Here is a 23,380-nt window from a genome sequence, read left to right on the forward strand (position 1 = left end):
GAGTCTACCGAGTGCTATTTTAATGGATGCAGAGAAATAAGTTATGTTCTGAAATTGTCCTGACAATGGGAAACGATTAAATCGACCGATCGTAGCATAAACTGCTCAAATTCCCAACCGGCAGGATCCCGGAGGGGCGGGAAGGGGAATCAGGCCACACTGGTCGGTCGGTTCGTCTCTCACGATAACCCCCGGGGGTCCGGTAGAGCCTGGGAATGTGTACCAGCAGCGCTGAGGCCCGCATTGAGCGCACAGAGCTCGGTGTGTGTGTGTGTGGGGGGGGGGGGGGGGGGGGGGGGCAAAGGGTTGAGGGTGGGAGGGTTGCGGCTGTATTTCTGATCTCGGTTCCGCAGGAGGGGGCCCTGGTTACAGCCGAGAGGGGGACTGTGCCACCCCCGATGTGAAAATGCAGGGTATGATGATGTGAAACAGCCCAAGGTGCGCGGAGGGCCGGTTCCCGTCCTGAACTCTCCCCCCTCCCATCTCTCAAACTCGGACTGAGAGAGAGAGAGAGCAGCTTCGGAGTGCACAGCAAGATCCAGCCGCCCGCAGCAGAGAGGACGAGTTGGGAATGCGGGAGTGCTTTCCCAAAGGCTGGAGTCACAGCGGATCGGAAACAGATGGCTTTCGGGTGCCGAATGTACATCTCCCAGCCTCTGGTTTCAGATTTACTGCAGAGGCGCTGGGACTTTGTGTTTTTAAATCAAGTGATCTCAAGACCGGGAACACATCTCCCGGACAGAGATGGCAGACCCCGGTTAGATATGTCAGTCACCTCTCAGATTCGTAAGGAGTTACACAAATACATAGAAACACTGTAAATGATGTCTCTGCACAGTGACGGTTACGAATTGAAAGGGACAGCTTCGCTGGAGGTTTCTGTCCAGTGAAAGCGTGAGAAAAAAAATTGGGTCCCCTTTTAAATCTGATCCATCCACTTGTATGTACGTTTCCATACACTTCTACGTGTACACGTCTCTATGCATCCATCTACAGTGTACACGTAGAGAGAGAGCAATAACAGCGTTTGCCTGCTTATTTGGTCATTTCCATTTGAAGATGGGTTATTTTCCAAGGCTGGTCTTGTTACAGGATGTGGCGGTGATCAGTGCATGCCCACAGTTTTATACGGTTCCCCAGGTGGACAGGTATGACTGCTAACAATTAACCCCCCCCCCCCCCCCCCCCACCTCCACCCCTCCCCCCCTTGCAGTTAGTGCTAGGAAAGAGAGCGCTTCCTTCAGGATAATTAGAGCAGCTTCGCTCGCTCTTGGCTCCTTTGGTGTGCTGCTATTGGCTTGACTTTGACAGGCGCTGAGCTCCACACTTGGCACTGCAGGGGAGACCCTGGAGGAGCGAGAGGTTCCCTTGCCCAGGAGTGATGCAGAGAGCGCGGCAGCCAGTCCAGCCCTTGCACTAACTGGGATGGGACTCACTCTGGGACTCAGGCTGCATCTCCTCCTCACTCCGCCGGCTGGCCTCGGCCGCGCTGTTGCCAGCGGATCCCCTGGAATCCCCCGGAGTGGCGCCTCGCCGATGGTGACGGCCCGATGGCTCTGAGCTCTCGGGCGCACGCTTTCTCGGTGGAGTCGCTGGTGGGGAACTCTCTGAAGAGGAAACTTGAAGACGGCGAGGATGGGAAGGCGAGGGAGCGGGCCGGCGGCACGCTGAAACAAGCCCAGAGCTCCAAGCAGAGAGAAGAGCAGCGAGCAGGTCGGTCACCCTTGTGTGAGAGCCATTGAATAATAATCCCGCCCAACCCTCAATACCATCTCAGTGCCGTGCTGGGAGTCTTGCAAAGGGACTGCCGTTCCAAATGAGCGGAGTTGGGTATATTATTGTCCCTTCTGTGGCTCACCCCGGTTTGAAACTCGTTTCCCACCTTTTCGATTCTGCCTTTTCTTTTTCCCTTCTTAACTTCAACGTTTCTCTGCTCCCATCAGTTTTGGAATCTAACTTTAATAGATTATTTTCAATTCGGCAGATTTTAATTCGCACTATCCATCTAGACACTTTCAAGGAGGTGAAACTGCGGGTTTTGAAACGAACACAGTATGATCCCTCGGCGTTGGACAGTTGTTCTGGATTCACACTTGTGTCAGTCCTGAGGTTGGAAACGCCGTTGTCTCTCAGAACCAGAGAGCAAGTTTTATGTTGTACATCCACTGAAGTTATTCGTTCTAGGTGAAAGTTCACCCACGTTGCCACTGGACGAGACGCAGCGCTCGATAAATCTTCATTTTGGGCGGGGGTGGAATTTAAGGTTAATCTATGGAAGCCCTGGATGTGGATTACTGAAGGGTTTGTTGATGGCAACATGGTTGTTTGGTATTTTGTTTTGCATGTGATGGACCAGGGGAGGCGAGCAAGACCCGGAGTGGTCCCGGACCCACTTCCCCGGGAGGGGACTCCGAGGGTCTTCACCTGGAACTGCAGGGCTCCGAGCTTTGGAAACGATTTCATGAGATTGGGACAGAAATGATCATTACTAAAGCGGGCAGGTGAGGAGAGAGAGAGAGCCTGAATCATAGAGTCATGGAGATGTACAGCACGGAAAAAGTCTTTGTGTGATAGGGAGAGAGGTTTCAGTTCACACAGTCTCAGTACATTTGGACGGCATTTATACTGTCTGGAAATGTCCGGCCGAGCTAATGGCAATTGTGGGTTAGTAACCGGACTCTCAGATTAATGTCCTGGGATGTCGAATCATAGAATCTGTCCTGTATGGAATCCGGCAATTCGGTTTATCTAGTTCACACCGATCTTCCCCGAAGAGTATCCCCCACCCTGACCCAACCTCCCAACCCTAACCCTGCATTTCCCGTGGCCAATCCACACATGCCTGGCCGCTCTGAACAACGCAGCATGGCCAGTCCACCCCAAGCCGCACATCGCTCGGGAGGAGTTAGAGTCTGGTGGAACCTGGGTCGAAGAGCTAGGACGGAAATGGACAACTCTGTCGGGGCCATCGACTTGATCAATTTAGCCGGGAGTCACAAAACGACGCTCCGCGTTTCTCAGTCAAATACCGAGCTCACTCAGATGAACTCCTCAATTAACCGATTGAGACCAACCGGGAAAAGGGGGTTAGGGGAGGGGGGGGGGGGGGGTGCATGAAGTCCCGCCTGACTCCTTCTGTGTTTGATAAACCAGGCCGGTTGGAATGAGATTTATAACCCCCCCCCCCCCCAAACGAACACATCACATTCTAATCAATTGACCATTCGGGATATATTTTGATTTCGTCCAGACTGAGTGATGTTGGTGTTCACTCAAAATTGGAAGGAAGTGTTGGGATTTGATCGTTCACTCCCTGCGGAGTGGATTCACTCCCGGCGAACGATTTTTAATCCACAGAATCTAGATTCTCGTTTCATTGCATTTGTAAAAAGGGCGGCGGGTCCTCAGCATCTAAATTAACGCGGTCGTTCTGAAAACAGTCAACTCCGTCAGTCCCCTGTGAGGACGGTTCGGGAGCACAGGGGAAATAAAACTGCTGTCTAACGGTGCTGCTTTGTCCCTTTAGGCGCATGTTTCCCGCCGTCCGGGTGAAAATCAAAGGCCTTGAGCCGGCCAAGCAATATTACATTGCCATGGATATCATTCCCGTGGATTCGAAGAGATACAGGTACAGCAGCACAGAAATCCATTAGCTACGCTTTGAGAGTGAAATGTTTGAGCGATTTCTAACTCCGATGCCCGTTAAATCAGAACACAGGTCTTTCCTGTATATGCGGCCACATATTTTACTGGGAAAAAAAACTCAGGTCATTCGTGAACTGAACTCTTCAAATTCAACCGGAATTTTACCCAGCCAGTATGCAACCATTTTTGCTTGAGGGGGGAGTGGCTTTTTATTTGATTTTTTTTTTAAAAAAGGCTTTAACTGAAACAGCGACAGGATTGGACATCTCGAGAGTAGCGCCTTGTTGAGCGCCCGGCGCTAGCTAAATGCAACAGAACCGGGAAAATAATTCTGGAGATCTGATTTATCGCAAACAAACTAAAAACAGAAGATGCTACCGTACGTTGACAGTGTCTGTAAATGCAGAGAGTTAACGTTTCAGACGAAATATAGCTGAGCGGAACTGAAGGATCGCTACAATTCAGAGCGAGACATTCAGATTGTGGTTTGTACAAAGTTAAAAATCACACAGCACCAGGTTATAGTCCAACAGGTTTATTTGGAAGCACTAGCTTTTGGAGGTTGACCTGATGAAGGAGCAGCGCTCCGAAAGCTAGTGCTTCCAAATAAACCTGTTGAACTATAACCTGGTGTTGTGCGATTTTTAACCTTGTCCACCTCAGTCCAATACCGGCATCTCCACATCATCGTTTGTAAACACAGCGAGAGCCAGCGCTGTTTCTTAGGGTGAGACCCGTCTCCCTGAATAACAACGAAATGGGTCCACCCACATTCGGGGTAACTGCCCTTCAGAATTTTTCACTTCGGTCGGCTGCTTAGGGCATTGCTGGAGCCGTTACCTCGCTGCTAACTGCTGGAGGAGATTTGTTCCCGGATCCCAGAGTGAGGTAGCGACCTCAGGTATGGAGATACGCTACGTTACTGCAGAGACTGTACACCTTGCAGCCGACAAGGTCAAAGGGAGATTTGATAATGTTCAAAACGATTTGACGAAGTGAGCCCAGAAAACTCCCCCCCCCCAGGTCACAGCAGGGTCAGAATACTTAATATTAACCAGGAGGGCTATCATTATGTACACAGCGAGTTGTTCTGATTGGGAGTATAGAGGTAGGATAGGTGTTAATTCTCAATTCAGTAATGCTGTCTAAAACTGAACGAGATAAGTAATTGGAGAGAACTACGACAGCACTATCGGGGATGGGCAGGCGAGGGGCTTTATTAACAGCTATTTCAAAGATTAGACACAGGCGCGATGGGCCGAATGTCCTCCTTCAGTGTTGCATTACTCTTTTATCCTTACACTCCTTAATATTTGCTGCTGGCTGCCGGATTATCCCAAACCCCGCTCTTGCCTCTCTCCGCGGACAGTCACTGTTTGTGTGGTGTCCTGCAGGTATGTCTACCACAGTTCACAGTGGATGGTGGCCGGAAACACCGAACAGTCTCCGTTAACCCCCCGCCTCTATATGCACCCCGACTCGCCAGCTTCCGGGGAGTCCTGGATGAAACAGATCGTCAGTTTCGATCGGGTCAAACTTACTAACAATGACATGGACGAGAAGGGGCATGTAAGTAATCAGTATTAAAATCTCATCTGATTCATTCATGTCCCTAAAACAGTAACATTTCACAACCTCAAATTCCTCAAATATGGTATGAGGTCAAACTATTGATTGAAGTGTCTATATGTGACGATGTGTGTTTTTGTGACAGTATGAGTATATGATACTGTGTTAATGTTGCAGTGTTAATGTGTATGTTGTGACAGTGTGAGTGTGAATGCTTATGCAATTGAGAATGCAATTCCCTTTGTGCGTTTGTGATAGTGCGGCTGGGAACGTATACTGTGAGTGATGGTTTACATCTGTGACTATATGTGTATGTAAATGTGCCTCTTTTGTGCGATAGTAATGAGTGTGTGCATTGACGGTGTTTCTATGAACTCTCAGTGTAGTTTATGTGACAGTGTAGTTATAGAACATAGAACAATACAGCGCAGAACAGGCCCTTCAACCATCGATGTTGCACCGGACTGTGAACTAGTCTCAGCTCATCCCCCTACACTCTCCCAAAATTATCCATGTGCTTATCCAAGGATTGTTTAAATCTCCCTATGTGAGACAGTATTGTGATAGTCGATGTATGTGATATCGTGTGCGCTCGTGACTCTGTTGCCTGGACACCTGAACCTATGAACGAGGGCCGTCCGGCCCATTGAGCCTGCTCTGCTAAGCAACAAGGTTATGGCGGATCTAATTATAGCCTCTACTTCACCGCCAACTCTCAGTACCTTTTGACTCCCTTGTTGGATAAGAATTTATCAAACTCTGCATTAAAAAGATTCAATGACTGCATGTGACAATGTGTGTTTGCATTCACAGCTGTTTGTGCTTTTTTTGTGCAAGTGTTTGCATGTGGGACAGTGTATATATACCTGACAGTGTGTATGTCTGACAGTGTATAAATCTGACAGTGAGTATATCTGACTGTGTATATCTGACAGTGTATATATCTAACAGTGAGTATATCTGACTGTGTATATCTGACAGTGCATAAATCTGACAGTGAGTATATCTGACAATGAGTATATCTGACAGTGTATATATCTGACAGTGTGTATGTCTGAAACTGGCTAGCAGGAAGTCACACTTAGGTGCTGGCGTAGCCTCAGGACTGCAGAACGCAGAACCAAAAAACGATTATAGCCAGATCAAAAAGTAAAATTCAGTAGGAGACTGGATGAAAACCTGAGCAGGAGGGATTTGCAGAGTTGAGAAGTGCGAGTAGGAAAGTGAGAATTATTGGACAGCTCATTCCAAAAGTCAAACGGATGTATTGGATCGAATGGCCACCTGTGCGGCAGAATTTGTTCATTCAGTTTTTAGGTGACACATATTCTCTAGCTGGGGAGATTCGCTTATGTCAGGCACAAGTTGCGTTCTTGTGCAATCTCAGATTCCGTTGCTGATCGCAGACCGTAGTCCTGAGTTCTTCAGCATAGTAGACTTATCAATCGCTTTAATAATTGCGGTTTTATTTCAAAGACTCAAAACAGAGATAAAATATCAATAATCTGTTCAACACACTTTGATAAATGTTTCTTTAAAAAAATCGTTTTAAGACATTTCCATCGGCATTTGCAGATTATTCTCCAGTCTATGCACAAGTATCGACCACGAATCCACGTGATACTGAAAGAAGCAGATGAACACGTGTCTGTGAACCAGATCCTCCCGCCTAATGGAGTCCGCACATTCGCATTCCCTGAGACTGAATTCACAACTGTCACAGCCTACCAGAACCAGCAGGTAGGTACCAGAGCGGGACACAGGTAGGCAGGAGAAAGAGAGAGAGATAGAGAGAGAGGCTGATAGATTGGTAAAACAGAAAAAGGCGATTGACAGGTTGTTGAAAGAGAGAGAGAGAGATTGATTGTGTGTGAGACTGACAGGTGAGAAAGAGAGATTAACGTTGAGGGACAGTAAGACTGGTTAGTGACAGAGAAACTGTTAGGTTTTTAAAAGAGAGACTTTCAGGGAGTTGCCATACAGATACTGACAGATAGGGAAGTATGTATGAGGGAGACTGGCAGGTAAGTGAGGGAGAGAGAGAGATCGACAGGAAGGTGCAAGAGAGAGAAAGAAAGACTGACAGGTAGGTGAGCAAGAGACTGTCAACCTGTCGAGAGAGACTTTCAGGTAGATGTGTGTGACTGAGAGAGAGAGAGAGATTGGCAGTTTGGTGCCAGAGAAAGAGGGCGAGAAATTTTAAAAAGTGGGTGTCAGAAAGATCTTGACAGGTCACAGAGATTGTAAGAGCGATTGGCAGTTTAGAGGTACGGAGAGAGAGAGATAAGGAGAGCGAATGATTGCTGTTAGCAGGTTGGAGAGAATGACAGAACATTGGCAGGAGTGCCTTTCTTAGCTAAGGCACAGAATACAAGAGCACAGACGTTATGTTGGAATTATGTACCCCCCTGGTTAGGCCACAACTGGAGGACTGGATGGGAGAAAGTGGGGGCTGCAGATGCAGGAGATCAAAGTCAACAAGTGTGGCGCTGGAAAAGCCCAGCCGGTCAGGCAGCATCCGAGAAGCAGGAGAGTCAACGTTGCGAGCGTCAGCCCTTCATCACATTCCTGAATGAAAAACTTATGCTCGAAACATCGACTCCCCCTACTCCGTGGATGCTGCCTGACCGGCCGTGCTCTTCCAGCGCCACACTCTTTGACTCTGGAGGACTGAGTGGGCAGTTCTGGTCACTACATTGTAAGAGGAGTGTGATTGCACTGGAAAGGGTGCAGAGAAGATTCACCAAGATCCTGGGCTGGAGGCTCTGAGCGACGAGGAAAGATTGGACAGGGCTGGTGCTGCCCTCCTTGCAGCAGGCAAGTTTGAGAGGGGACCTGATAGAGATCTATAAGGGTTTGAGCAGCATAGATTGGGTGGATAGGATGACACATTTTTTCAAATTGTAGAGGGGTCAATAACCAGGGGACATGGATATAAAATGAGTGATATAAGGGAGGTTAAGGAGAAATGTTGTGAAAGTCTGTAAGTCACAATCTGAAAGGGTAATTTGGTTGGACACTCTTAGCAGCGTTTAGATATTCCCTGGCATTGCTATAACCTGCGGGGCTCTGGAGAAAGAAAATTCTGCGGTCAGATCGTCGCTAACTGCTGTGGGCATGATGGGCTGAACGGCTTCATTTAGTGCTGTAAACAGTATATCTATGAGCTTGATTGGCGACAGGATACTGACAGCTACAAGAGAGAGGAGCTGACAGGTAGGACAGGGAGAGAGAGAGGGACTCTGACAATTTGGAGAGAGGGGTGTGGTCATCTTGAAGTGACAGTCTATATCACAATAATTTAAAATGTCAGATGTCGGAAGAAGGCCCTTTGGTCCATCAAGTCTGCACTTTCTCTCCAAATCAGCGGTTCACTTCGTATATTCTGTTACTTTCTTCCCCGTAACCCTGTGCAATCTTCCTTTTTCAAATAACCACCTAAATCCCTTTAGAATGCCTGAACTGGATCTGTCACCAGCACAGACTGGGGAAATGCACTCCACATCTTGCTGAGTGAAATCGCTTTCTCTCACGCCTGTTACCAGAAACTTTAAAATCTCTGCCCTTTCACAACCGGGGACATCTCCGCCGGGTTTACTTGGTCCAGACCTCTCAGCGTTTTTGATTACTTTAGTCAGATCTGGTCTAAACCTTCTCTTCTGCGAGGGGAAACAGACGCGGTTTTTCCAATTCAATTCCTCACCCTGGAAACATTCTGGTGATGTATTCCTGCTCCTTTTGCAAAGCCATTTCGTACCCCCACCCCGGCGACCCGTTGACGCTGATTGTACACATGTACAGAAGTACATTGGTACATGCGAGGCAGTGCACCTTGTACACCTATATACTGTATTATTTGTGTACGTAAACCAAATTCTCTTTATGCATCCTTATTATTGGCTGTTTAATATTCCTCAGTAATATTTCCCAATGCCAGCTTACCTCAATTACACATATTCGAACAATTTTAAGTACACATTTCTCATGAGGCTGTTTATAGTTTTGTAATGAGCTGTCTGTAATTGCTGCTTACACTGGATTCCTTTAACTTTCCATTCCCTTACTGCTCGGCTTATCTCTCTCCCACTTGTGCATTTCGGCCAACAGCTCTAACCGTCGCGAATTAACCCGATCGAGCAGTCCTTATTTATAACTTCGCGCTTTCGGTCTTTTTGTAGATTACAAGGTTGAAAATTGATCGAAATCCTTTCGCCAAAGGTTTTAGGGACCCTGGCAGAAACAGGTACACGCGCGCACGTTGAAAAAACAAACACCCTGGGCTGACGCTGGAACCGAAATGCGAGCAATGACATTTCAAGCAGTTTGTGAATACCCGGCTGGAGCATTGTCATGTGGGGCGCTTGTGGTAATGTCCGTACCTCAAGGACAGGAGGCCCGAGTTCAAGTTCCACCTGCTGAGATGTAGCCTAGCAGACTGGTTTAAAACACAATATCCCAGGCAATTAGATTCAGAGTTAACCATTAAATCACAAAGGGTGGGGAGTAACTGACTGATAATTAAAAGACGTGGGTGTCGATTAGATAAGTTAATGTTCGAGGCAGTCCGGCAACTGTACCGTCATTTGCTCCACTTGCAGACACTCGTAACATCTTGACATCTTTGCACTCAGAGTTAACCTGGAGCGAGTGATGGACAATTACCCCTGGAGGACCGTAGACTGCCGACCAACGCTGGACTTTCCAACCTTCAACATCCAAAAACAAAGTACGTGTCATTTCTAACGCGAGTCTGCATGCAGCCGTGTAAGCTAAAAGTTTACCAAAGCTCAAGGGATCAGAATGAATGCCCAACATCCGCTAGTTTGCTGATGCCACACCTCGCGTTGGCAAAACTAACGGTCCCCTTTGTTTGGAACTGATTGGAATTTCTGTGTTGTGTTTTTGTTTTGTTTTATTCAGTTAGCTGCTCTGACTCTCGGCTGGGCGTCTCCTGCGGCGTTGGCCCGGTTCCTCTGGCCTCGGTGTTCTCTCCGTCCTGCTCCTTCCACATGAGCCCGGCTTCGCTGGGGATGAGCTGCCGGGAGAGCCCGCTGTGCGGGGTGGACGGCCCGCTCTGCTACAAGCTGGCCCCGGCCCCTCCCCAGGCGCTGGCCTGGCCTCTCTACGACAGGCTGAGGGGCAGCGGCGACCTCCTGGCGGCGCCCGGCCCCCCGCCGCTCATGTTCCGCCTCCCCGCCTTCCTCTGCGGCAGCAAAGGGGCGGACTGCAGCGGCGGCGACTCGCAGCTCCCGCTGGCCAGGCAGCCGCCGGGCGCCGTCTCTCAGCGGGGTGTGTACGCCCCCCGCCGCCCTTCCACTCTGCACGGCTACACGCCCCCCCACGCTGACAGCCGGCCCATCGACAGCGGCCGCTCGGGACACTGCAGCCTCTCCCGGGGATGGGCTCCTGGCGGCCAGGAGGAGCTTTAGAGACGCCGCGCTGAGCCAGTGGCCGCACACCGTGGAGCACAGCCTCTGACCCACCGCCTCTCAAGTCCGGGCTTCTGAACGGAGCGGGACCCCTCCGACCCAGTAAGGCTCGGAAAACGCGGGAAAATGCAATGCAGGAAAGCCCCCCCGCTCCCCTCCTCAGGTGGCAGACAAGAGGGGCTGGGACTTGAGAAGCTTTTCATCAAAATAGAAGTCACCGGAATGCAAGCAGAACGTTTAAATAAAACCAGGAATCGCTGCAGAAATTCGTTTTGCAAATAACCACATCGGTGGGATTTACATTCGAACAGGAGTCTTAAAAGCAACCCAGCAACGGAAACTGTTGGCTTGGAAAGTAAAATAATCTCCGGAACTGTAAATAATATTCAATTAAAAAAACACACACACACACACACAGCTTGTTGGATTCTTCGGTTCACACAAATCCTTTTTTCTGGTCACAGGTTTTATTAAGACTGACAAATATTTAGTTCAAGTGCGTTCCAAAACCTTGGCACTTACAGTTTCTTGAGTGTTAGAACATAATGCACAAGACGGTTTAATTGCACTTCTGAGGCAATCCCAGTCTAACACTAAGCCAGTCCACTCCCCAACATTTGAGAAAAATACAGAACTGGGAACTCTCAACCGGTCTGGCAGCGTCTGAGGAGGAAGGATCGTGTCCTGTCAATGACCTCTCCCTCTTTCCAGTTTTTTTTTTCCTTATTATTTCAGATTTCCAGCATCCGCCACATCTTGCTTTTTCCATTCCCTAAATTGTTCGTCGGAAAGGTTGGAACACTTTTAGCAAAGTCTGCATATTTCAGGCAGATTTGAATCAGATGCCGATTTTAAATAAAAAAAATCCCCAGAAAATTAGCGACTCCCTTAAACTGGCTCGCCCCACCGTAAACTTTCAACCAGTTTCTGAAGGTCTTGATCCTCATGTGTTTTATGATCACTCTATATCTCGGCGTTAATTATTTTTGTCACATTTTTAACTGTCTGGATTGCGTACCTGTATACCACACACTCTATAACACACAGCATCCCTCGCATTGACTTGTAGAGAGCAGGAGAAAGTGAGAACTGCAGATGCTGGAGATCAGAGCTGAAAATGTGTTGCCGGAAAAGAGCAGCAAGTCAGGCAGCATCCAAGGAACAGGAGAATCGACGTTTCGGGCATGGTTCCTGAAGAAGGGCTGATTGCCCGAAACGTCGATTCTCCTGTACCTTGTAGAGAACAGGGTCAGCCGCAGTGAAACATGGTGTCTGTTTCCGGCAGTCTTGCTTCTTTTTGACAATTGGTGTTTACTTCAGTTCGGTAAAAGTGTTGAAGTGGCCTTTAACGTCGCCAAAAACGCTTAAGAGTCGACACGGCAATCTCTTGAAGAGCAGTGAATCGAATCTTTATATCTGTAAGTTTCTTCAAAGTAAAACCTCTGAGGGGAGACGGGTAACACGCTAATCATTCAATGGTAGCTTAACGCCTGGGCATCTTTGCGCGCTTTTGGTATCTCATTTTAAAGTGACAAGATCGTACTTTAACAATTAGTCAATTCACGGAGTTTATAAAGATCCTGTCAATTTGCAAACATTTTCACCAAGTCCATTTTTAACTAAATTATTTACAATCAGATTCCGTGACTTTAAAATGATAAAACAAATGAAGGGGAATTGCAGATTGTTAGGAGGGCACATCATTGTATATCAAATGGTAGATCTGCCGCCACGGTAGAGTCCGTATTATGATGCTTAGGACTGGAGATAGAAGGCCAACCTAAGTAAGGTATCTTGTGCATCAGAATATGCTTACACTCCCACGCCTATCCAAATCCTTATAAACTCCTTGGCAAGAAACAGGAGAGCTCTCGTCGGAGTTTTAACTGTCAACTAGTATTAGGTTACATTCAATGAAAATATGAATCATTGTTAGAAAATCTTTCCATATGCACAGGGGGAAAAAAAACTATTTGTTTTCAATTAATGGGATAGGAAATTCATTTTTTCTTTGCTGATCTATTCTTGCATTCAAGTGATATGTACATTAAAATAAAAACATTGGCTCTGAAGGCCAGTGACTGTAATTGTTTCAGTGTTTCCAGTCCAATTCTTTGCATCACTTGCAGTTTTCTGTTCATTCGAGAGTGCATGCCTTGTTAAAGATTGCCTACTCTCATTGAGCAGAGTTGTTGGAAGGAGTTGCCTGTGTTTGTGTTGAACAAGATATGGAAATGTTTTTGATGGGAGACAATTTTCTGTTGCAATTGAAGCTTAATATCTAAAAGTTGTGAACTGATTTCTTCAAACCAGGCTGACGAATGATAAAACGGTCAAGTTTCTGTTTACTGTTTTTTTTTTCATCTGAAATAACAATGGTATTTAGAGATATAGCAACAGCCAATGCATTTCAAAATAAATAATTGTAGACAAGCTCTTTGGGACAAGATATTGAACGATACAAGTTCGTTCTGACAATTCTTATAATTCTTGCTATTTATTTAAAGGAATGCATTAATGAGGTATGAATTTGACAAATCCCCAAAAATCTCATTTAGTATATTTGATCGCTGACCACATTTTCTTCACAGGTTGTAGAGCATCCTGACATTGCAATATACAATAGAAATGATGAATTTTGCAATAGGGAGGAGTGAGTTTCAGTGTATACTGACAGGATCAGTTAGGAGGAGGCTCCAACAGAGCAAGCTGGCCAATATGGACCAATTGGCCGACAAGATGGAAGAGCAAATTAGTAGAACAATGGTTCTGAAGGTGGAGATTGGCAGGATTTGGAGATGTCGGTGTTGGACTGGGGTGTACAAAATTAAAAATCACACAACACCAGGTTATAGTCCAACAGGTTTAATTGGAAACACACTAGCTTTCGGAGCGACGCTCCTTCCTGACAATCACCTGATGAAGGAACGTCCCTCCGAAAGCTAGTGTGCTTCCAATTAAACCTGCTGGACTATAACCTGGTGTTGTGTGATTTTTAACTTTGAGATTGGCAAGGTGTGTGACGTACACACTGCCATGGTGTTTATAAAGACAAATGGCCAGTCGCCTATGAGGGCCTCACATCGTACAAGCCTCATAGTTAATCAGGAAAAGTTAATATGAGTAGCAACAAACCAAATAAGAGCAGACTAGTTGGATCAAAGGAGCTGTTTTCATACTGCACTTTGATGGAACGTTGTTTGTTTTTTCTATCCTCACTATTATGGAATGTTTGAAGATTTTTCACAGTAGAATAATTGGAGTTGATATATGAGAATCAATCCTCTCTCTGGGATTTCTTTGAAACATAACTGTTGACCTTGGAATATTTAAAATGTAACACAATTGTAATATTGTTTACCATGGATAAAATTGAATCAATTATGAATAGTAGAAGTATGACAAGTAAAAACAGGGATTCAATTGAAGTGTCCTGCCTTCATTAATACTTTAAGGTATTGTTTTCTTGTTGTATACTGGTAAATAAATGAGACATATCTCAGTGTAATTTCAGTGAACTTTAGACCATATAGTCTGTTGTTTCAGGCAGATACAGAAAACAAAAGGAAATCGATGTGCATTAGATGTCTTTTTGGTATATATGGAATTTTCACCAGAGGAAAGCAACCATGAAGTACATTGAGGAGAATCAGGATATTGAGGAACTAATGCTTGTCAGGCTCGGGATCATTAATGTTAAGTTTTATTAATTTCCATTGATTAATTCCTGGTTATTTTCTGATTTGGTGAATCAGCCAAGAAAAACAAAATCCTTCTGTATCTGAAAGAATAAAATAACCTTAACCCATCCATTATTTAAAATCTGGATGTGGAGCCTCATGTATTGGATGTACAATTGCAACACACCATGAACCTGATCCACATACCATGCTAGCATTATTGATGCTAATTTAAGAACATAATATCTAATTTAATAACATCACTAAGATTACCTCTCAGCCTAATTTCTAGTGGGCAGATCAACAGATGCTTGAATTTATTTTTAAATAGAAAAGCTGATCTGAATCTTTTTGAAGAAAAGCTTTGAAGAATATACATACTTTATACTTTAGAAAGTGTAACTGTTTGACTCTGAGTTCGATCTGTGGCAGTGACAGCAGCCAACTGACCCAGTGAACATATTAAAGCCTGAGTTTATTGGAATATTTGATCAGAGATTCTTAGTGTAATCCTTTTAAACAGGACAACAAATGATAAGTTTGAGCAGAAAGAATGTACATTTAGATTTTGTCCATCATATCTGTAATGTCCCAATGGCTTGATGTTTCTTTGAAGCTTTTTTTTGTGTTCACTAATTTGCCAATTCAAAATAATTCGGGTATTTATCAATGGAAACGTGTATCTGTTAAAACCACAATTGTAACTGTTTCCACCAATCTTGTTTGATCACTGTTATACAGGTTAGGACCCAAGAAGATTTTCAAGTCATGCTTCAGATCTAGAAATTTTGAGGCAGTGTGCATGAATCATTGAAATAGTCAGACTGTACTCTTTGAATTATCAGTGCTTGTTTGTTCCTTTGAGTCCCAGCAGCATTGAAAAATATGATTAATGATTTTCTACAATTTCATTTGGCTTTGTTGTCCAATTTTTCTTTAATATTCTTGAACCGTAATGATAAAGGCAGGAAAGTAGCAATACTATTAAATGCCACTTTTTAAACTGACCTCAATAATCCTTGAAATGATTCTTTACATAATTCATAGCCTAAATTTCTTTGCCTTCTTAACTGTACACAAAATAACATAAGCCTTGTCTTGAAGTCTCCATGGCTGTATAAATTGTGTTGTATAATACTTTTTTGTACTTAATACTGAAAAGTACATATTGGATAAACACAATTTAACATTAGAGCGCATTAAAACATACCACTGAATTTTCAGAACTGTGTAATGGAGACTATAAAGAAAGACTTCCTTTTACATTGTGGCTTTCATGATCTCAGGATGTCTTCATGCCTGTTACAGCCAATGAAATAGTTTTGAACAGTAGTTCTTGTTCTCAATATTTTCGTACGCCTAAATATGGAAAACACTGACACACATGAAGACTAATAATGGTTATGCCAGGATCAAGTATATATTAGTATGCTATTGAGCATATTATACACTTCATAATTAATAAGTTGTTGCCACACGTGTATTTGTGAAATAAAGCACACTGCTGTTAAATAAATATCACCATTAATTAAAGCATCATTCTACATATGCCTAACCTGGAAGCAGCAAAGGAATCCAGCATTGGTCATGTTGCTGAGTTACTAGTAAGACGCCATCCCAGTGTAGTACCTTTAGGAGTCAAACTCATACTGCCAGTGATCTGTCTCCCTCAAAGATCTCGTACTTTTGGCCTTTACATCTTTTTATTTTTTGCTCTGATCCCTGCTGGTTCTTTTGGTGCCAATGCTCCAATTAATGACAAAGAAAAGTCACTTTGATCACCTTTATTGGGTGTACTGATGTACAACAGTTGGAGCTGTCCACTTATCAAAGAGAGACCAACTCACTAAATGTCAGAGTCTAGTCCTGTAGCACATGGAATTTCAGTTTGTCCCTGATATGTAGGTGACATCCATTGACATAAGCCACAGTTACAATGTGCTTTTTCACATTTCCAGTAGCTAATTATCAAGCCTTTTATCCCTTTAGTAAATCTTAATCAGGAGGAATTAGCAGAGGTTGGAAGAATGATATTTAGCCATTTCAGCTAAATTTGTCATTTTGTTTAGGTTACACCTAATCTGTACCTGAAGCTCATTCACTTACATTTCCTCTGTAAGACTTGATATTAAAAACCATTGGATCAGACTCTTATTCCTTTCAATTAACTCTAAATTCACACTTTTATTTCTGGAGAAAATTCCATAGTATTACAATCCTTTCTGTGAAAAAGCACTTCCTGGTTTTACTCCCTTATGGCCTTACTCAGATTTTAAAGACAGTACCTCCTTGTTTTGAATCACCCCTCAAGAAACCGTGGTTTTGTGTCGTGTACTCTATTAACTCTGGTACTTATTTTAAGTACCTCAGTTAGATCATCCCTGAACATTCCTTAAAGATTCAAGGGAACACAAAACGTATGCTTGTGATTGAATTTTATTAGACCTGTTGCTAAATCTGTTTCATGGTTCTATACTAATGGTTCGAGGTTTTGTTGCCTTTGGGATCTGAAGTAAGGTCAGTCAACAAGTGGGCACTGGTTCAGTGGCTTTAGGGCTAAAATTGCAGCTTACCCCAATGTGGCCATCTGTTGGCGCTGGGTATTCACTTTGGGCGTTGAGATTAAGATTGTCTCAAGGTTGATTAAGAGGGAAATTGTTGGCTGAATTCTGACTCCGCAGCTCGGGAGTGATGCAATCACTTTTCTGGATAATCTGAATCTTTGGAAATGTTGCTTCTCCATTAGTGGAAGATACCTGGGTTTGTAATGAAAGGCTATCTTGACCTGAAATATTAATACTCCTTTCTGCTACTGACGTGACCTGAGCTGTTGAGCAAATGTTTATCTTTAAAATGAAAGAAAAATGGTTCCTGGCCAAACAGGAGGGTTCTGAATAGTTATTGTGATTCAGGTTGAGTACTGACTGAGGTTGGACTAGTACTGGTTGACTGGATGAATGACATAGCAGTTCAGTGGTTAGCACTGCTCCCTCACAGCACCAGGGATCCGAGTTCAATTCCATCCTTGGGTCACTGTCTGTGTGGAGTTTTCACATTCGCCCTGTGTTGGTGTGGGTTTCCTCTGTGTGCTCTAGTTTCCTCCCACAGTTTAAAGGTATGTAGTTTAGGTGTATTGGCCATGCCATAGTATCCAGGTATGTGCAGGCTGGATGGACTAGCCACGGTAAATGCAGGGTTACAGGGATGGATTGGGTCTGGGCAGGGTGTTGTTCAGAGTGTCAGTGAGGAATCTATGGGCCTAATATGGCCTCTTTGCACACTGTCAGGATTCTATGATTGTCTGCATTCTTCCGTCTCTTTCTGCACTCTTGAGTCACCTGGTTGCAGTCTCACCCTACTTTTGTTCCTTTCAATTCCTCAAATCATCACTGAAATACTTCCATTGATATTTTCAAATGGAATCCAGTTTTTAAGAATCTATCCTGAAAGTACAGTAATTATTATCTAGTTTAGGATTCTTTGGTACTCTGGAGAATGTATTGCAATTAATTTAAAGATGATTCAGTTAAGAAATATTAATAGACTAATAATTGACAATGTTAGGCATTGTGATTAAAGTAAATACTGTATAGAATATAAAGTGGTTTGCTTATCTTACTAAGGGTAGAAAACAGAAAAATGCAAGAAATAACTCACATTTACACAAAGCCTTTCACAATCTACATATCCCAAAGTGTTTTACAACTAATATACGTCCTTTTGAAATGTCACAGTAAGAGATATGGCATTCAATGTACACTCAGCAAAGTAGTGCAAACTGCCATATAATCAGTACAAGATAGTGTGTGCTGGTTGAGAGTTAAATGTTGACAAAACACCAGAGAGAACTTGCTGCCGTTGTCTGAAATTGTCCCTCTGGATCTTTTGTGTTCACCTGAGAGGATAAGACAGAGCCTCAGTTTGATAATTTTCTAAAAGACGGCATCTTCAAAGTTGCAGAGTTTCCTCATTGCTGTGCTGATGAGTCATCCCAGACTGTGCACTTAATTCGAAGTGTAAAGGAAAAGTTACCATTGTCCCAGAGGACCATAGGGATGCTCTCTCGTTAGAAAGACTCTTGATGAAGGAGCAGCGCTCCAAAAGCTAGTGTTTCCAAATAAACCTGTTGAACTATAACCTGGTATTTTGTGATTTTTAAACTTTGTCTGCCCCAGTCCAACACCAGCTCCTCCACATCTTAGAAAGAGAGAGAGAGAAGAGAGATGACAGGTAATAAATTTAACATGAGGGTGATGATGCCTCAGGCCAGGGGCAAGCTAGAGAAGGCAGCGCTTTCATGGGAACCCGGGTACAACAGAGTGTTACAAGGGGACATAAATTTAAGGTGAAGGGTGGAAGGTATAGGGGAGATGTCAGGTGTGGGTTCTTTACCCAGAGAGTGGTGGGGGCATGGAATGCGCTGCCCGTGGGAGTGGTAGAGTCAGAATCATTGGCGACCTTTAAGCGGCATTTGGATAGGTACATGGATGGGTGCTTAATCTAGGTTAGAAGTTCGGCACAACATCGTGGGCCGAAGGGCCTGTTCTGTGCTGTATTGTTCTATGTTCTAATGCAGGAATCGAACCCATGCTGCTGGTGTCACTTTGCATGGTACACCAACTATCCAAGCTAGCCGATCTCTGTTAAAGATGCCTACTAACTCTTTGGTTCTACTATTGCTCTTTTTATTCCTCAGAATCGACACTTGATTGCTTGTGTGAGGTATTTCCAAACAGAATCCATTTTTTTCAACAACTTTGTAGTAGCTGATTTTATTCAGAAAAATAATATATTGCTTCCTGAAAGAAAACAACACAAGTTAATTGGAATTATTCAGCTGGATGGAAAATAAAATCCAAAATGTCACTCCAGTTGATGCGAGGGATAGATCATAAAATAAAATGGATGATATAATATAGACTGTGTCAGCTGCATCTGAATGTCAAATATCTATAACATTAGGCTAACTTCAGTCTGCTATAGATTGGGAGACATTTGAATTTTCATGGGCTGATTAGTTTTGAAGAAATATATACAATTTACAGCACAGGAATAGACCATCCAGCCCAACTGGTCTATGCTAACGTTTCTGCTGTTTATCTTATTGCCATCTCTTTTCATGTATTCCTATCAGCCTAACTTTGTCCCGCTTTCTCCCTCAAAGGTCTATTTAACTTTCCTTAATTCACTCTCTAATGCTCAACTCGGTGGTGTATTCCATATTCTAACCACTCCCTGTAAAGAAGCTTTCCATATTGGGTTTAGTACTCACTAATTTATATTTATGGCCCCTATGATACTGCTATCCTGAACCAAACACTAATGGCTCAGTAATGAAACTGTCTCACAAGTCTAAACTGAACGTAAAATGCAATGGCTTGGAATTTACTATCAGAACAACAAAGAGGTCCTGTTATAATGTATGACAGTTACTTATGGAGTTTACACTTGTAGTTAAATATAGAAATCCAAATGTTGCTGTCAGATAAATCTATTTGTCTCTAATGCAAAGTTCAATGGTAGACCCAGCATTGAAATGTCTGCAATTGTGTTAATGATGCATACTTACCCATTAATTCCATAATAAAAACAGATGAATAAGTCTGGGTTGGTGCATTCAGGAGAAAGTGAGTCTTTAACCGTGCAGTAATTGTTGATTCTTCAGTACCCTTTGTGATGGACTAGCATGCTATTCAGTTCCAGGCCAATTAGGGCTGGGCAACAAATGCTGGCCTTGCCACAGTTTATAAAGAAACATTTTCAAAAGCAATGATTATTGCAGAAAAACCTCCATGGTCGTGAAAATGTGTGGTAACTTATTTAGGAAAATATCTAACAATTAAAATGTATTTTTATCGTTCTTCTGACTGTCTTTTTAATTTCCCTCTCCTCAACCCATCTGTCTTTCTCAAATTTATATTTCACTTCCTGCATATATTATAATATTTTAAATATTATAGATTAAATCCTTCATTTATAATTTCTGGTTTGGATTCTGGAGGGGAAATGGAATATAATTTTCCCAGGCTGTTGTTCGGCTGGCTTGCCTACATGTTCCAGTCTATGGACACTTATCAGCAATAGATGAAGTGTGCAAACTCATCAGAAGCAATAGAAAGCCAACTGAGGATCCTTAGGATGCAAATAGCTGTGATTTTCTTAAGACAATGGACCATGGAATATGCACAGTATTCATACAGTGTCTGCTTACTGTCTCAGTTAAAGTTAAATGGAGGTATACATATTGGATGATTATTTGAGCACCAATATAAAAATGCAGTATTTTGCTGAAGGTTCATTGGATCCGATACATTGACTCTGCTTTCCCCCCACAAGTTCTGCCAAACCTGCTGAGGTTCTCCAGCAGTTTCAGTTTTTGTTAAAGACATTTACTGACACAAGAGTCGAGTGGAGTCAGGAAATATATCCCAAAAATATTTCACACTGGGAGTAAATCTATTCCATATAAAAATGGCTCTGTATTCTTCCTTCATCAATTGTGTAGGCTCAGAGGAGCTGAGAGCACATTGGGAAGTTATTCAAGCATAATTTCAGTACTCTGGCGTCTGAAAGCAGCAGGCTGAAGTTATCAGATATTTGCTATCAATAGGGCTGCTCAGACTGAATTGGAAAGTAAAATAAATCTTAATCTTTTTGTAGAGATTTAATTTTGTTCATAGCTTTCATTAAACTGAAATCTACAGATTAAATTCTAAAGTTCCCAATCTGAAATGGGATTTTAATAAGATAGCCACTGGAAGTGCAGTTGGACTTAGTTAATTACAGGATCAGATGAAAGCGGTTCCTCTGTAACTGGGTCACGTAGGTCTCTTGGTCAGGAGCATGTAAACAAACCAACCATGGCAACTTGGCACTTGAGGGCGACTTATAATAGTGGCTGAGAGCTGGATATTTAAAAAAGGTGCTGTTTTACTTTTGCTTTTCCAAAGTTCTACAGCCTCCAAGAATTGAGTCTTGCTCTGCTACAGGAGCAGAAGCGAGCTACTTGGGAGTATTTGGCATATGACTAAGGTTTATTCTATTCCTATGGTACAAAAAGGTGCAGCAACTGGTGGTAAGATTGATTCAGTATAAAAAGCAAAACAAAACGGAAAGAATAATTAAATAGTTAATTAAAGCAAATTAAGAATAATACAAAGGGTGATGAGAGAATTCTTGGGAAAGTTTCACCCTGGGCAAACATGTCTGCTGTAAGATTTGATGCTCAAGCAGATTTGGCTTTGAATTTATGAGCAGGAAGCTGAACTATTGACAGTGAAACACGTCAGAGAGGGAGAAAGTTACCCAGATTCTTTGTACCAGGAGGCAGTGACTAGGACCGAGTCCACTGATTTAATCAGTGTTCAGGCACAAGAATATGTGACTGTGAGTGAGGGATTTAGGGGACCCAGAAGATAGAAACCCAAGACCCTCAGCCCTTGAAATTGTCCAGCGGATTTGTGGTTCTTTGATCTTGTTTGGATAAGATTGGGGTGCATCGCCCAACTGATCCTGGCACTACAATTCAGGTATCCATGCAAGTAGGGGAAGAACTGAGGAATGAAGTGGTCTTAGGGGCAGGGCAGTCAGTGGGATAGATACCTTTCCCTGCAGCAATGAAGTTGTGATCATCTTGCATACCATATCCATCCAGAGGCCCGGCTGAACCCTGTGCCCACTGAGTTGTATGCCAGAGATGCTTAGAGTTCCCTCATCAGGAAAGGTTCACTTAGGTAAGTGAACCCCAGTGCTTTGATTGAAGAAGTCCCAAGTTGTTGCCTCTCCTCCTTCAGGCAAAGGGCCAGCTTGGCATTCACTAGCTTACAACGCCTGTCTGTTATCACACCCAGGGCACTGTTAGTGGTGACAGTGGAACAGGCCATTAAAATGACATCACTTAGCCAACACAAATGGCTTTGTTTCAGTAAATCATAGCAAGTTAATAGTAGCATAAAATAAAGTGCACAAGTGAATCCCATTGTGCTGCTAAACCCATTTCAACATTCTCTTCTGCAAACCTTCACATGCTGTTACCCCTGGGAATGGAGCAGTGTGGAGGCAGTTAATGTGATAAATCCCCTGTTGTGTCAGCACTGGCTAAGAAGATTGTACTTGGGGTAGGTAATGATGGAAAAAATGCAGTGCAAGTGTGAGGGACGTGCAGAGGGATACTGGAGTCCATGTACATAGATTCCTGAAAGTTGCCACCCAGGTTGATAGTGCTGATAGGAAGGCATACAGTGTGTTAGGTTTCATTCATAGAGGGATTGAGTTCCGGAGCCGCAATATCATGCTACAACTATACAAAACGTTAGCGCGGCCGCACTTGGAATATTGTGTACAGTTCTGGTCCCCATATTTCAGGAAGGATGTGGAAGCATTGCAAAAGGTGCAGAGGAGATTTACCAGGATGTTGCCTGGTCTGGAGGGAAGGTCTTATGAGGAAAAGCTGAAAGACTTGGATCTGTTCTCATTAGAAAGAAGAAGGCTAAGAGACATACAAGATGATCAGAGGATTAGATAGGGTAGACAGTGAGAGTCTTTTTCCCAGGATGATGATGTCAGCTTGTACGAGGGGGCATAGCTGCAAATTGAGGGGTGATAGATTTAAGATAGATGTCAGAGGCAGGTTCTTTATGCAGAGAGTAGTAAGGGCATGGAATATCCTGCCTGCTAATGTAGTCAACTCAGCCACATTAGGGAGATTTAAACAATCCTTGGATAAGCACATGGATGATGATGGGATAGTGTAGGGGGACGAGCTGAGAATAATTCACAGCTCAGCGCGACATCGAGGGCTGAAGGGCATATTCTGCACTCTATTGTTCTATATTCTATGTTCTAAGTTGTAAAATAAAGCATCTAGAATGTGGATTGCTGTTTGCAATAGGAGCAGTTAAAGACACATCTCTTATATTAAGATAGGCATTATAACAATTTAAGTTGATTGAAACTATGTTCTGTTAACTGGATACCCATGGTGCATTCACTCTTTGTTGAATTTGGCCACAGGCTGGCTTATGTGCATCAGTGCGACAGTAACCACAGTTACAGTGG

General features: G+C 43.7%; 1 protein-coding gene across 2 annotated transcripts; it reads left to right on the top strand.

Moving 5' to 3' along the window:
• Positions 1-1,231: 1,231 nt before the first annotated feature.
• On the top strand, positions 1,232-13,475 carry LOC140495716 (T-box transcription factor TBX22-like). 2 transcript variants are annotated; one of them, XM_072594741.1, is made up of 8 exons: positions 1,232-1,713; positions 2,345-2,501; positions 3,527-3,628; positions 5,040-5,214; positions 6,790-6,954; positions 9,393-9,457; positions 9,846-9,940; positions 10,135-13,475. In XM_072594741.1, exons 1-8 carry the CDS (start codon positions 1,551-1,553, stop codon positions 10,641-10,643), a joined length of 1,431 nt encoding a protein of 476 aa, XP_072450842.1. In that variant the 5' UTR covers positions 1,232-1,550; the 3' UTR covers positions 10,644-13,475. The 2 variants fall into 2 exon arrangements, with proteins under 2 accessions (XP_072450842.1, XP_072450843.1); XM_072594742.1 differs by having other exon boundaries at positions 1,233-1,713; positions 2,357-2,501.
• Positions 13,476-23,380: the final 9,905 nt, after the last annotated feature.

This window comes from Chiloscyllium punctatum, chromosome 25, assembly GCF_047496795.1.
Source record: "Chiloscyllium punctatum isolate Juve2018m chromosome 25, sChiPun1.3, whole genome shotgun sequence".
Taxonomy (NCBI): Eukaryota; Metazoa; Chordata; class Chondrichthyes; order Orectolobiformes; family Hemiscylliidae; genus Chiloscyllium; species Chiloscyllium punctatum.